The 15,938-nt window shown below is 47.3% G+C and overlaps 1 protein-coding gene across 9 annotated transcripts in view; it reads right to left on the minus strand.

Annotated features, from left to right (window-relative positions):
- Positions 1-15,938, minus strand: part of LOC146177374 (uncharacterized) — an 80,783-nt gene that overhangs the window by 53,580 nt on the left and 11,265 nt on the right. For all 9 annotated transcript variants that reach the window (XR_014701025.1, XM_084580441.1, XM_084580439.1 and 6 more), the window contains one exon: positions 15,544-15,663. Coding sequence is in view for 8 of the 9 variants with exons in the window: in XM_084580441.1 (XP_084436567.1) it covers positions 15,544-15,663 (120 nt within the window). In the remaining variant the exon portion in view is untranslated. The remainder of the gene's footprint in view (positions 1-15,543; positions 15,664-15,938) is intronic.

Consider the following 15,938-nt stretch of genomic DNA (forward strand, 5'->3'; position numbering starts at 1 on the left):
TGAGCCGCTGACCGTATGCATGAGGTATATGGCAGTTAGTAACACAGATGCCTGCTAATAACAATGCCGTTACAGCAGCTTAAAAAGGAGCCTAAGTTACAGAAGATGGGGCACAAATGAATACACAACTGAACAAATGCAGACCAGTTGTATTGAGGTTTATTGTATTGTACTGAGGTTTATTTTCCTTCCAAAAATAATGAAAGAGGGAAGTTTGGGGTATGAGACATCAGGGTAATAACAGAGACCTTCAATGGTAATAACTACAGAACTAGTGACAACAATAAGGACTTAGAAGGCGTTAGCTGGCAAAACAATTGGAAGAGAGGTATGTAGGGAGGAAAACAAAAGAGAGGTCAATATAGAGGGGAAGCAGGTGCTTAGCTGCTGGGATGGCGATCTCCTATTCGAAGGAGGGCAGGGCTGCAGGTAGGTCCAGCAAGGCGGAATTTTGGGCGAGTTGCTAAGTGTTCATCATTTTTGCACACAGCGTAACAAGAACGGGACATGAGACAAAACACAGAGCAGTTGTCTGTGGTAGTCTTTCGTCTTGTGTCCCGTTCTTGTTGCGCTGTGGGCAAAAAAAAATGACTGCAGGTAGGTCGTTGTGGGGCTGATTCAGTGTCGAGGGCGTTGGGACCAGAGCCTGACGTTGGCTCCCCGTGGGGCCTTGGTGTAACGAGGGTTGACATGGTAGGTTCTGATCGGTGTTGCGATCGCTAGCCGATCACATGCTTGCCTGATGCACGCTCCCGTCTGTACGCATCGACTAGCCCAAACGCTCTGTCCGACCGTGCGCTTCCACTGCCGGCTACATATACGCGTCTTGAAAGCGGGATTCCCGCTTGAGCTGTCAGACCACAGTTAGGAGGTGTTGAATGGGGACTACGGTCATGTTTCTGCGCGTATTTCGCCAACTGCAAGCTAACGGTTACGCGCTTCAAGATTTGAGATCGAAACCGACGATGCGAAAGCAGCAGACAAGCAACTGTCCTCGTAGCGCATATCGCTTCCTTCTCGCAACATCGTCAGCGTTATATTGTCGTCTACAAGGCGTTAGTGCGCCGCATCACGTTTAAAAATGTATAAGGGGGAGTTCAGAATAAACAGGAAGCTGCGCAGTTGTACACAAATCGTCTGCTTCAGAGAAATATCTGTACGTCGTTGCGTCATTTCCTTCCCTGCGCCTTTCTGATGGAAGGTCGTCAGAGTTGTTAGACTAGATTGGAAGGAAAGCCAAACCGACTGTCGCTGAAATTTTCGACTAATCGGGTGCAAATACCTCCCATGATTTAAAGCCGGCTGGGCCGGGCAGGCGGCTCCGCCGCATCTCGGTGCCCTTCAGTGCCCAGTGGCGCCTCCAGCGGCCAGTGCTGACCCTATATGAAACTGAGGCGGAAGTTTCGTGACCAGAAAAATGCATTGAAGGAATCTGCCGATACTTCAACGATACTTTCATTTTCAGCACTTGATACCTAATACCGATACACAAAGTACCTAAAAATAGTATCGAAGATACATGTATCTTTGATACTGCCCCATGACTGCTAGGACGTATGTAACTTTGGGACATTAAAGGAGCACTGATGGAAAATATTAAACCATTCAAGACAAGCAGGGATATATGAATAGGACAGCAAGCCCCACCAATACCTATGTTTTCTTGAGTTTAGCATTTTGAAAATTTAACTAAACTTTCATCGCCCAATTGGTTCACAAGCACTAAAGTAATGATGTGGTTAAAGATGGCTTTATGGCACACTCTTCTGTCTTAATGCTGTGCCAGATTTTGGCCCCTTCGAAGGTAAGATTGCGTAGGAGCTTTGGAGGACGTTTTTCGTAATCCCTGATTCAATTAAATCTATATTTCTCATTGGTAAATTAATTGGGAAAAGATTGATGCATGTGCTTAATGACTTAAGCATTTGGAACAAAGCTGTAAGACTAATAGCACTCAAGAAACAAGTTATGTTAGACTGTCTGAGAGGAAATGAACTGCTGAGGCTAGATGGCACGGTATATGAATCGGTGGAAGAATTCATCTGTTTAAGGGGTCGCCACAATGGCTCAATGGTTATGGCACGGTGGATGATAGACTAGGTGAAGGAACGACGCGGCGTCAGCGCGTTGTGCAAAGAAACGAGGAGCATTCTAGTAAGTCTGCGTGGTGAGAGGACGCGCGAGACTAACACCCGATCCGGTTCCTGTCGGTGCCCGCCACGCCTCGCTTTCCTCGGCGAACACCTCGGTGGGAAAGTCGTCAAAATCTTTTTGCGGCCGTGCGATGTCAAAGTGCTTTGTGCCATTTTGCAACAGCGGGTATGTCACGTGCAGCGAAGTATTAACTCTTCAAGCCGCCGGATCACGAAGGAAGGCTGCAAGCATGGAGGCGGGCTATACCGCGCAAAGACAGGGTGCTTCAGAGGACGGACCGTGTGTGTGAAAGACATTTCGCGCCGCATTTCGTTTTGAAGACTTGGTCTGCCGAAATTGACGGCCGTGTGCTTATGTCGGGAAAGAGGAGAGCTGGCCTCGCGAAGAACGCGGTACCTACCATTTTCGAAGGCGCGTCAAAGTACCTATCAAAGAAAATCAAAAGCCCTCGCAAGCAAGTAAAGTGGCGGGATCGTTCTGCTGCTCTTTGCTCAACTGTGTCACAGTCTAGCAGCTCCTGTGATGTTGAGCCCCACCCTTCTGACGGAGAGGCAATGATCGACCGCATTGACGGAAACGAAGACAGCGAATCAGTCAACAAGTAAGACAACGACGCTAACAGGACACCGTTTGAACTTTTGTTTAGCTCCGCACCTAACTTGTGCCTTCCCCAACCATCTTGGGCGGTTCACAGAATCGATGCTGAGGGGATTAAGGACGTCTTGTTCAACGATGCTTGCATCCAACACTGCGACGGGTCTTGTGTTGTATTTACGAAAAAGTCGCTACATGTAAAAAGCAACATATCGGTCCAGTTGTATATTTTAGGAAAGCCAGTTGAATGCACAAGTGTTGGGATTAGTTCGTTCACGAATTCTGTCTCTGAAGTGAAATCGATGTTATCAGCTGTCAGCGACTTGAGTGTTTGCTGTGGAGGACCAAGTCTCAAAAGTTTTCCCTCCGTGTTGCCTGAGTGTGCCTTTGTTGACTGTCAGAGGAAGTGGAGGCACAATAAGTGCCCATCGGTGACGTCTGGAGGTGCCATATGTCGGCCGTGCAGCAGTCTCACAGACACTTTAATACATGCTGACCAACAAACTTTCAGGACAAAGCAGAAGCAACGCTTGAAATCCATAAGGCTGTCAGCACTGCGCACAACTGCATTGCCTGCCCAACAGCAAAGGCTTGACTTCTTGCGAACTTCAAGAGCTACATTGCAGCGTTCACGAGCAAGGCTGCTGAAACGCAACAAGCTGCTGAGGGAACAATTGGAAGACAGCAAGAAGGAGATGATGAAATTGAAAGATGAGGATGTAGAGAAATTGCAGGCTCTTGATGTACCACCAGCACAGCTACTTCTCTTGAAAGAATATTTCTGCTGCCAAGTGCACAACAAAAAACAATAGGAGATATACAGATGACTGGCTGTTACTGTGCTTGCTGCTCCACATACGAAGCCCTGCTACGTATTCCTTTTTGCGAAGCAATAACATATTGCCCCTTCCTTGTATGTCCACAATTAGGAAATATATCAGCATGGTTGGATTTAAATGTGGATTTGATGAAGACTTTTTTAAAGCTTTGAAGATGAAAGTCTCCAAAAAAACAGAATTTCAAAGAAGAGGAATGCTAATTTTAGATGAAATACATGTGAGAAAAGAGATGACCGTTCACTCTCAGACGATGACATACAGTGGTCTTGTTGATCACGGAGACCAAAGTGTTCGGAGCGATGAGCTGGCAGACCATGGTCTTGTCTTTGCATTTTCTCCTTTCGGGGAAAGCTACTTGCAGCCTGTAGCTGTTTTTGCATCAAAAGGACCAACGAAAGGCACACTTCTAGCTCAGCTACTTCTCCAGTGCATTGTGCACTTAGAGAATACTGGTATATTTGTTGATGGGGTTGTGTGCGATGGTGCAACCAGCCGAGCAATGTGGAGACAACTTGGAGTCAATGGTGCACTGGGCCATGTTGTGAATGCATTTGAGCATCCTATAGATACCTCTAGAAAAGTGTATGTCTTGTCAGATGCCCCTCACCTTTTTAAATGTATTCGCAATCGGATGTATGAAAAGAAGGTTCTGAGAAGACAAGGCCGGTTTATAAAATGGTCCCACTATGATGCCCTGTACGTGGCAAACACAAAACATGCTGCAGAACTGAGAGTTTGCCCTAAGCTAACTTATAACCACGTCAACCCCTCCAACATGCTGAAAATGAGGGTGAAACTCGCGACCCAGCTTTTCAGCAACTCTGTAGCTAAAGGGATACAGTTTTACACGAAGAGAGGTGCGCCTCGGCTCTACAACACGGAGCCAACTGTTGAATTTACCTTTTTTCTTAACAACTTATTTGATGCCCTCATCCGCCACTTCCCTGCAGAAGGACTCACTCTTGGATGCAAGGACTTGCTGATTATTGACAGTGCATCTAGGTGGCTCGACGAGTGGGAACAAGAGGTTGTGGATGGAGTCATTCATAAAGACCTTTTTTTGACTCAGTCTACTTCGGAGGGATTGCAAGTGACATTAAAGTCTGTTCGAGAGTTGTCAGCTTACCTGTTGACGGAGTGCGGATTCAAGTACGTCCTTTCAGCTAAGATGAACCAAGACTCCTTGGAATGCTTTTTTGGCATAATAAGGCAAGCAGGGGGACAAAATGAGCATCCTACTTTTCCAACGTTTTTGCAACTTTATCGTATGCTTTCCCTTTATTCGTTGCTCAAGCCACCACAGTTTGGGAACTGTATGGCCCCCGAAAACAGCCAGTCTGCTTTTGTGACATTGGCTGACCTCAGACACATATACAAGTGTTCAGCTGTGGAGCGCACGAAAAAGTGGAAGATCTCAAACACAAGCTGGACGGCCTAATGAACGAGGGAAGCTGGGAGTGTGAAGGCGTATTTGAACACGATTACTGCAGTGCAACCGTTGTTGACTGCATTATCTATTATGTCACCGGATTTGTCACAAGAAAGCTGGTGAATCAGACGTCATGCACCATTTGCAAACAAGCCCTTGTGGGACGCAAAGGCTTATCAAGAGCCCCTGAAGCAGACCTTGTGAACTGCAAAACGAGAGGGATGCGACAGTACTGCCGGCAATTAAAAAATAAGAATGAGAAGAAAAGCCAGGACTTGCGAAAAATGTCGAAGCTTGTGTGAGCAGATGCATCTGGGACGAGCACACTATTTAAACCCTGAATGTTTTCAACTTTGCTTTGTATTTGTCATATATTTGAAACCTGTGTGAACATGTGCTTCTGATGTTTCAAAAAATAAATGAATTAGATTGCTTTCTAAACTTTTGTGTTATTGTCAGCACAGTCTATTCTAGCAAAAAAATAAAAGTGGTTGCTTGCGGGTTTGGAATCAAGTAAATACAACCTTGCAGTACTTGTATGCAGAATCAGGAAAAAGGGCCGTCATCGAGATGGTTTGTCCAAGTTTGTTTATGCTCCATGTGTGCATGCAATCACTGGAGTCATACTAGGCGGCCTTGGCAGGGAAAAGAAGCTGCGTGGGCGTACTTAATTAAACACGGGCACGGACGATGAGGCATTAGAGGTTTTCGCCTCAAAACATACGGAGTCTCGGTTGGATGGGCTTTATTGTAGGTAGTACCCCCATTGAGTGGACCGACTCGCCTGGCGCGAGTCGCGCTCTGGTGCATCATGCTGGCTGATAAAACCTGTCCTGTTCTCCAACTCGTCATCCGTGCATGCTTCTTATTGTTATTCTCTTAGCAATGAAAAATATACAATCTTTAAAGCTACTCATCGTCGTAGTAGCTATATAAAAAGGCGGCGAGAAATTATAACTAAACCACCCACGGAATTCAACAAATTGAATCGGTGAGAGCGGCAAGAGAAAAACATAATTCTCACAGGTTTGCGTTCTTTGCCAAGTGCGATTCTAGCAGTCGCCCGGGATAACATTTTTGATGCGCAGAATGAGGGCCGGTAGAAGTTGATCGGTGAAATTCGGCAGGAAGGCGACGAGTTCAACAATATAATCAAGCGCGCAAGCAGGCGCAACAGCAGAACCTCAGCCGATCGGCGATCGCAGCGGGTGGAAGTTCGTTGCGCCATCTGTCGCGCGCTATGGAAACAGAGCATTGGCGCTCGGCGGCTGGCGGCGGCCGTTCGCTCACCTAAAATATTCTTCCACCGTGGGTTATGGTGCTCGGCTGCTGCCCCAAAAGAAGCATGATCGATCTAGGCTGTGGCTATCACATTTTGATGAAAGCAAAATGCCAGAGACAAGTGTACTGTGCGATGCCAATGCTCTGTGGTCGAAATTAACCTAAGCTCATCACCATGGAATCTAAGCCTCAGTGTCTCTAGAGTGAACTCTATAATCCGAATGTTGTCCACTTGAGGCAGGTAGTGACAGTGTCTCCTAGTGGATTGGCCATGGACAGTACAGGTGAAAAGGAGGAGGTAGTTTTTGAAGTGAAATCTTCACTATGTCATGTATCAGCTAAGGTCAAATTGTCCGGTCGCTTGACTTTTCAAAAAGGTAGTGTGACCTTGATGCGATTAAGCTTAGATATCCATAATTCCATGGTGTCCACTCAAAAGTATACTGCGCCTTGCTTTCCCCCAAACCTAACTTAAAAAAAGTTTTGAAAAAAAAAAAAAAAACAATTCATGATTTGAAAATGTGGTGTTTCAGAGATTATCATGGTTCCTCTCAAGACAATGCTTGAGCCTCTGCTTTATTCACACTGTCAAACAATGCATAACCATGCTTAATACAGCTTTCACCTGTATCATTAGGCTCGAGCCATGCTTAAACCACCCCAATTTTTTTTTTGTTCTGATTCTTAGCATTGGTTAGCTGGGCTAGTACTCTTATTTTCTGGGTGTCGGATGTTAACTCATATGTCAACTTTGCATTTCCTCTGTAGTTAATTTGTGCTGTTGGTTATGTATTAGTTACATAGGCCCTGTCTGACGTAGTCTGCTTATTGGGCTGAGTTCAGAATATTCATCAGTGTTCATGTTTGCTTCACTCTTGGTAACAGCAACTGTGATAACTATATGAATGACCTGTTCCCTCCAACATTATTACATAATTTCTGCCATATCCTGACGGTATCTCTTGTGGCCCTTGCTGTGGATTGTGACTCTGTGAACGAACACGGGAACCACTGCACCAAGCTGTTTCCTCTGCAAGCGTTTGACATCGATTACTCTCAAATATTACCATATAACCGCCCTTGGAAGGCAGGGGTTTGCCAGTGTTGCATTTCCATCTGTTTTGCTGTTTACTTTTGCTCTTTGTCAACTGTATTTACCTGTCAACCTGGTGAGATAAAAAATCAAAGGTGGGGGGGGGGGGGGGGCTTGGCTACTTTAAGTGGTGACCAATACGCCCTAATTTAAACATCTTAAGCATACACAGAAGCAGCAACAGCAAGTATGAAATGCGAATCCTACAGACGTGCACTGAAACGTCTGCACGCAGCAGCAGAGTTTTCTCTGCAACCAACGCTAACCATTTTCTTTCACTGTCATTGATGCGCCGTTTTAGTTTTTTCATGCAAAGACATTATTAGCCACTTCACACGCAGTTCTGGCTGCGGCCATTTTGAGCCACGATGGTTCCGAAAAGTGAGTTGTCAAGCCGTTGTAGGGCATAGCGCAGCTCAGTAACAAACATGTAGCCAAGCATTATACAGGGGGATCAGATGTTGTGATGTTTGGGCAATGCCACGTCAACACCCCTTCAATGCCAAGAACACTGAACAGGGCGCTGTAGTCGAGATCGAAAGCGAAGCGATCTACTGTGGCTGTCTGGCTGCGCACCGCCACCGGCCAAGGTCACCTACAAATGACCCCTACGCTGCCACTGGTCAAAACTGGCACGGCATTCTTACGCAGACTAAGGTCACTTATCGGAATATTTAGGGCAGTGGTCATACAATCTGAAGCATCGGCAGGTATGTGTATACAAAAGCTGCTTTCGGGCACTTATAAGGGTAAAGGGGGTAGGCCTCAGCTCGCAGGTCGACCTGCGAACTGAGGCGTTCCCCCTTTACCCTTGTTCAGTGCTTCTTCATACCGTGTAAACCATCTTCCTCTCATTCTACCTGGATCTTTCGGGCACTTCTGTTACTTCTTACATTAGTTTCACTTGTGGTGCCCTCTGCCATACATGCTGGCCTTTCGGGAATGGCAGAGCGGATCCCTGGAGAAGGCAGACATCGCCAAAAGTGGCAAACAGTTAATCTGGCTGTTGAGGTCGGGAAGTTTATTGTAGTATTACAGCAGGCGCAGGATGGGGTCAGTTAGAGGGACAAGGGGATGGGAGTGGATCTTATATGAATTGCTGCTGATGACGAGTTAGCATGTTTACATAAGCTTTATTTTTCTTTTAGATGTTGGTGCTCTGGTGACTCAATTGACCGAAGCAGTTAATGCTGCACAGCCTACTCAAGTAGTTGTGACGCCACTTGAGTTTAGTTGCATGGTTCTCATTGTTGTTTCCTGTGCGAGCCTTTTTCACTCAAAAATTTTCTTGAGGGTTATTGAAGAGCTTGGCAAGAAAATTAGAGGCTCGTTATACCAGGTATTTCAGATAGCAATTAAAATTTCTTTAAACATAGAGAATTTGAAATAAAGAAACCTCTGAGACAAATTATCAGTTGCAGCGAATGTAGTTTTCAGCAGTATTCAAACTACTTGGAAAAATAATTACTTAAATTTGCAATTTAAGAAACTTTGAAGTCATTGACATTGTATGCCATCCATAAGATAGCATTCGCCTTGTCTTTCTCTTTCTTGATCATTTCGGTGTATGGAAGTCCGTAGGCTAACCGAGTGGTAATGAGGGCCTGTACCAGTCGTATAGTATCTTCCTCTCTCATACCTTTGTGATTAATCGTTGGTGACTCGCTTTATCATTCTAGCGATCTGTTGGGCAGTTGTTCTTAGTTTTTGGAAGGCGAATGTAACTCTCCTGTCGCTTTGTAGCCAAAGTCCAAGAATTTGTATTTTTTCGACCTCCTTGATGCAAGTGCTGTTTATGGTAATGTTGAGAGGTCCCGGAGATTGATAGGCGTACCGCAAATGCGTATGACCTCTAACTTCTCCGGCGCAAAGCTCAGCCCGCATTTGGCTGCCTGGGCTTCAATGCAGGTAGCAGCTTTTTGTAGGGCGTTTCCTTTGTCTGCCAGGGATCCCTTGGTAGCCCATACTGTGAGATCGTCCGCATAGATGGTGTATCCAATGCTGGGGACTGTATCTAGGGCTCGCGCCATCGCTATCATAGCGATGTTGAAGATGAGGGGAGATATTATTGAGCCCTGGGGCGTGCTTTTGTTTGGCATGTCTAGTGTCCCCGTGCGCGTCTCTCCCAATCCAACTGTCACCGTGCGATTGCTGGGGAAAGTCTGAATGTATCTATAGATTCGTTCTCCACATCCTATGTTACTGAGTTCCTTCAGGATGGCATCGTGCAAAATATTGTCAAAGGCTCCCTTAAAGTCGAGAGCCATAATGCATCTTTCACTGTGGCGTGGAATTTCTCGAAGGACCTCTTCCTTTATGAGAAGAAATGCATCTTGGGTAGACAGTCCCTTTCGGAAGCCGGTCATCGTAGGAGGGAAGAGTTAGTTATCCTCAATGAAGTTTTGGAGACGGGTGTGTATGACCCGTTCATAGGGTGGGTGCTCTATCCGTGCCTATTTCTTGTAGGCATATTATATCGGGTCTAATTGGGGCTGTCTTAATGTATTGCTTGAGAAGGCTTTGTTTTTTTCTATATCCTCGACAGTTCCATTGACATATCTCAAGTCTGCCTGGTGTATCTGATTTGTTAGAACTATCCATCATGAGCACTTGTGTGTCGCAATGACTCATTGTCACTGCTGCATGCTGCTGAGACGCTGTGGTATGATGCGCGGTAGGCTTTTGCTCGAGGGTTTTCCGCGCTTGCGACTCGCTTGCGGCTGTTAGTTTTAGTCTCGATTAGGGCATGCAGGGTGTTAAACTGATTGTCATGAGCATCGATGTGCTGTGTGAGAGCAACTACTTGAGTTCTTCGACAGTGGACCTAGCGTGAGTGATTTCATTCTTGATTGCATCCAGGAGGGGTGTGATTGCTGCAATCACCTGTGTGTGTATGTCTGAGAGTTGGTTATGGGCAGAGTTCGCCGCTACTGATGCTGTTTCAGGGAGGCTATTCCTGGCGTTGACTGAGGTAATTTTATCTTTTAGTTGCTGTTGAGGTTGGCGTGGCTGAAGGTTGTTTAAAGTGGCTGTATTGTGGGATTGTGCCCTCTTTATGGTCGCGATTTCTGCCTCAAGCCTGGCTATTTGTTGCGCCTGACGAGCTATCTCTTTTGCATCGACACAGTCGGTGCGATCGGTGTGCTAATTGAGTGATTGTGATTGGGAACAGTGGGAGGAGTCTTAGTGATCCCCGCGCAGCTCACCTGTTTGGTTTGTTACTGGGTTTGCTGTCGATCTGGCTGGTGCTGCTGCCCTAGCTTGTGGGAGCTTTTCTGGCTCGGTCGACGATTAGATCCGGATTTCGATCTGCGCCTCTGTCGGCTTCCACTGCGACTTTCATCGGCGGGTGACAATTTGTTCTCAGAACTAAACCATCTCTTGCGGCGAGGTTTGGGTGCGGCGGTGTTGACGTATGGTGGGAGGTCGCTCGATTCTTGGGGGGGTCGGTGGTTGGAGATATCGCAGATGCTTTGGACAGTCCTTGCCTGCAGTCTCGAGAGGCTCTCCGCAGAAAACGCATTTTGGCTGACATTGGTGTCCTTCAGGCGGGTTCTCGAGACCGCATGTCCTACAGACATTTGCATTTGGTGTCGGGCATGCGTCCGGCCGGTGTCCAGGCTTCATGCAAACGTGACAAAACTGTCTGCCCGGACGAAAGGGGTAGCACTGATGGAATACACCCTTGAACCAAACAAAAGCAGGAAGTGTTGTTCCTTGAAACGTGAGTAACATAGAAGATGTCTTGCCAATGCGGCATGCGTCAATGAGCTTGACGTTCGCCCTTATCTGGAGGAGGTGAGTATAGAAGTCGTCTGGCGACACTTATGCTGGTATGCCATGTATGACGGCTCGTTTGTCTCGATCCGTAAAAGGGCAGTAGGTGTTTACTTCGTGGCTGGTGTTTCCCAGCGTTATTTTCTGTATTCGGCTGAGCTTGAAGGAGACTTCTTCATCTTCAGTGCTGATGATGACAATGTCTGAACCAAAATGCGGTTGAAGAAGGAAATTTCCTTTCACTTTTTGCGGGTTTTGGCTTGCCTGGCAGATGGCTTTGGACAGGGCGCTGCTCTGCACACAGTCAGAGATGTACAGCCTGCACGAACACAAGCTATGACAGGCTGCAGTCCGCGCCCAGTTCATCCTCCGACGCAGGAGCTTGTGGGGGTGTAATCGATACCACATGGTGCGGGAGTTGTGGAAGCTGGTTCATGTGCCCTCGTTGACATTCGCAAACGCGGTGATCTGCATCTCGGCTGGCACACGTGACTACTTGGAGCGTCGACAGCGTGAAATGGGACGTGTTGCGCTCGGAGGCCATGGTCGAGTCGCCAACGAGGCTGTGCAAGGCGATATGGGCTGGTCGTGCTTCGAGGCCTGAGAGGCCTTGGCAAACTAGCGTACCATGCCCGTCTCCGTTTCTTGCATCACATCAGGTGGGCACACTGCGTCTTCCGACTACATCGCCGCAAGGTGCATCCGCATCTCCTGGACTCGCCGGATTTACAACCTAGAGCGGAAGTATGGGTTCTTCAAAGAGCCTGTTGTAGCAGACACCAGCTCGCGATGGAGAGCTGAGGTGCGGACTCGAGTAGCGGCAGTTGAGGAAGCCATGTGGCTCTCAGATGCCAAGGAGAAATCCTGCCTCACAGAATACGTGTAGCACAAAAAGTCGATTAGTTCCATCGGGTGGCACGATAACACTGTCGGCAGCAGCCTCCTCTTTGAGGCATGAGCAGGTGCCCTCCGGACCGCGGAGTACTGCAGCAAGTATGACCCGTCAGTGCAGTGTGTGCTGTGTAGGGTATGCGGCAAGGAACGCGAAACAATGACGCACATCGTGCAACAGTGCACGAGCCTCCCGACGCCGCCGCTGGAGACCGCCCCGTTACCGCAGTCGCTGGGTTTTTGCCCGCGCTCGGCGCCCAACTTCGCCACTGCAGAAGGTGTTTTAAGTCCAGTGGCAGTGACAAAAAGGCGTCTGAGTGGATGACTGTGGTGTGGCGTGGTGTAGAAGTGTAGTGTGGAGCCAGCTACCCCACCCCGAATTTCACCTGGGAGGGTGTGGCATCACCCTGTTCGTGCTTCTCTTCTCCCAGTCCTGTTTTTATGTTTTTTGTTCTTCCTTCTTTTTTTAATCTTTCTTCTTTCTCCCTTTCACTGTTGGCCTGCACACCAGTTTTGGTGTCGATCCGATTCAAAGGGTATGGCCCTGAGCATCATCATCATCATCATCTGGTGAAGTCATTTAGGGCGAGTCCTTGCTTGGGTCGAATCACAAATTTAATTCCGTTCATGGGAAGTGATGGAGGGTGAGCTCGGGGGCTTTCTGTTTTGGGTCCGATTTGAGAGGAGTGCTTGCGTTGTCTTGCAGTTTATCATTGCTAGCCTTGCCTGCTCTCCAAAGTTTGCGCTCCTTGTAGCAGCTCATGGCAAGTTGCCATCCTTTGGGCAGTATTGGGGGTTATTTGGGTCCTGATCCTCCAGGCAGTGATGTTTGATCCTGATCAGGGGGGTTTCCTGGCGAGTGTTGTAGTTCCATATCAGAGTCCAAATCTTCTGGTAGTTCCCTACGGGGTATTGCAGGCCACTGGGGCCGGCGACAGGCTCCATTGTTGTCATTTGCAGGCCGTGAAAAGCTTGGCCTTGTTGGTCTAGGCCGTGCCACTCAGTTGCAGCGGAAACTGCAAGCCGCCGGGCGGCGGCAGCGGGAGCCGCGGCGGAGCGCGTTGGCCGTATAGAAGGTTTTCCGAAAACACTTGAAGCCACGGGGCGAGGGGCGGTGCGGGGGGTCTCGGAGCCGTCGAGAAGCATGTCCGCTCGCGTGGCGAGCTCGGAGGGGTCTCGAGTCATCAACGAGTTCTCGCCTTGAAAGAAGATGTGCTGCTGCCTGCAATGACGGCGACGTTTCCCCCGTGAAGTCATCTGAATCCTTCATGGGTAAACATTCAATAGTCATCGAGCCAGATGTCTCGAATGGAGCGAAAAAAAATATTTTGGTGCCACACTCCATCGTGGAGGCAGAGGATGATCGCGCATATCTCTGGGCAGTGAGCGTGTCAGAAGAGCTTGTTCGTCTTCCTTCTGGTTTTACACTCGCAAGATTTCAGAATTATGTGACTCATACCGTTAGAATTGGAAGTGACTCACACCGCTGGAATATATAGGTTTGGTATGTGAGGTTTAACACTTTCCTGTCTGCGCCTATTCCGATCGTTAGCCCGGTAACAATGGTTTTACAATTCGAATTTTCCCACTTTGGAAGTGCTTCTGGACATGTGGCGGCTGCCAGTGGGAAATAGAAGAACCCTTTTTTCAGTTTTGCCCTTGATTTTATTCTTTTCATCTTGCTGCGCACGTCGAGACTGTTTCCGGTGTCAGGTGATCGTTACTCCTCGTTCGCATCATGGCGTTGACGTCGTGCGCTGGCGCTCCTCGGAAACTATGTGTTTCTGCGGATATCAACGCATCTGAAAGCTCGTTTTTGGATGCCGACAGAAGCAGTGACGATTCTGAACACGACTTAAGCTCTTCAGCGATGACGGAACTGCATCAAATCAACCCGGAATGTCAACGGCCAAGCACCGGTAAATGTCGGACTGTCCAATGAAAGGTTCCGCTTTTGATGCGCGCTAATAGAAAGAGATCAGAGTGTTCTTAAAGTCAACTGTTATCTGCATGGTCTCAACGTCATTCGGGCGGAACTACTTGCCGCTGACAGTGCAGAGAGTTGTGTTTTCAGCAAAGAGAGCCAGGGGCCTACCTCGGCACTGCGCACCGGAGTTGCGCTCAGCGCTACTCAAGAGCCGTTCGCGTGGTGGCACGATCATCACTAGGTGTAACATTTTCTTTTGTAACTTCATTATTATTGCATCTAGACAGTTAAAATTTACTACATTGTTAGCCCGGTCCCTGACCTACAAAACATATATTTCAAATGCTTTTGTGAAGAAATTTTGATGTTTTTGTGCGTTTTTATTTTTCACTACACATTTTTTGTGATTGTTTTCATTTTTATTGGCAATTCTTGAATAAAGACATTCATTTCGCCTGCTTTCATTGTAAAGAGAATTTCCTCCTCTACAATTTGATACCAAACACTCTTATACCATGCAAGTTTTTGGTTAAAAAGAAAATGTTTAATGACACCACCCGATAACCACCACTTTTCCCGCGGACAGGAAAGTGCTAACATCCCAAAGTGACTCAGGCTATAAAAGCCGCCGTAGTGGAAAACTGGAAATTTTGACCACCTGGGGTTCTTTAACGTGCACTCACATCGGACAGCACATGGGCACCTGGCTTTTCGGCGGAAGAAACTTGTATGCCATTATTTGATTCATGACCTGACAGCAGAAGTTAGGGCAAACCAGATACTAACTTTCAGCTACAGGATTACTTATGCAAGAAAAGGAATATGTGCACATGAAAATGATGTCATCTGGCCATGTCCACAAAATGCTCTACAAAAGCATGATGTCTCACCCTTGCGCTGTGCTAGATGACTTGCTAACACACGCAGTGCCAGTCTTGTGAATATGATAGGCCTCTGCTAGCTGCTTAACACTTGACTGCTGTGTAGGATAGTTCTTACCAACTATGATGTCTATGAAAGGCGGCTTAGCAGAATTTCGCAAGCTGTTCCATTTGCCACAGAAACAGATGACCAGAGAAATGAGAATTCATGCAGAACAGCCACCAGGGTCACTTCATGGCACGCATAAAATTATTTATGTTTAACATAGTTAAATTGATTAAGACACGCAAAGCTGGGTCAGCTCAGTTTTCGATTCCGCAAAGTTCATTTTAAGGGTGGGCCAAGTCTGTCCTTGACATGGGAATCGACTTGAAGTTGTATCCCACTGTCGTGAATTTCTCAAATATTTTTCCTGCTGAGCCTGTACAGTACATGTCCATCAAGAGTGCACTGCACTGGTGACAGGAACAATGTTTGCTTTCTTTCAAACATTCGTCAATTTCAGCACCATGGAGTGACAAAAGCACTACAGTTTCTGACACCTACCTCCACACTCCAAAGTGCAGTGGTCGCCCACGCTACGGAAACCGGTCCCCAGATGCTGTTTCAGAGGAGGCCACATGCTGCCGCTCCTACAGCCTCATGCCTGCAACTCAATGAAGAAAGCATGACTCACATGATGGTGCCTCCTCTGTGCCAAGGGCCCTTCACATTCAGTTGCAGATGCCGCCTCTGTAGCCTGGCTGCCTGCAGGTGCACCCGATGTTCCATCACAGGATAACTTCCAGTCCGGCCGCTGCTCAGAAGAAAAAAAGACACGTATATTGAGTTTGGTCTGGATCCATTAACATGCAGGCACGAGAAATTCTTGCCCAAATCAGGCCAAACCACAATAGGCGAGCAACTTTTTCAATTATATGCTTCCGAAGTATCATACAACTTGTCCTTTGCTTCTACCCATTTTGAGTCTATGTTTCTGAGGAGCTCACCCTCTCCATTTTGCAACCAAAGTGGTGGGCACTTAAGTTGCGTTTTCATCTCAACAAGTGTACTTTCAAGGTGCACTTGTGT

The sequence above is a fragment of the Amblyomma maculatum genome, chromosome 10 (assembly GCF_055883805.1).
Source record: "Amblyomma maculatum isolate TAMU_Amacu chromosome 10, ASM5588380v1, whole genome shotgun sequence".
Lineage (NCBI taxonomy): Eukaryota > Metazoa > Arthropoda > Arachnida > Ixodida > Ixodidae > Amblyomma > Amblyomma maculatum.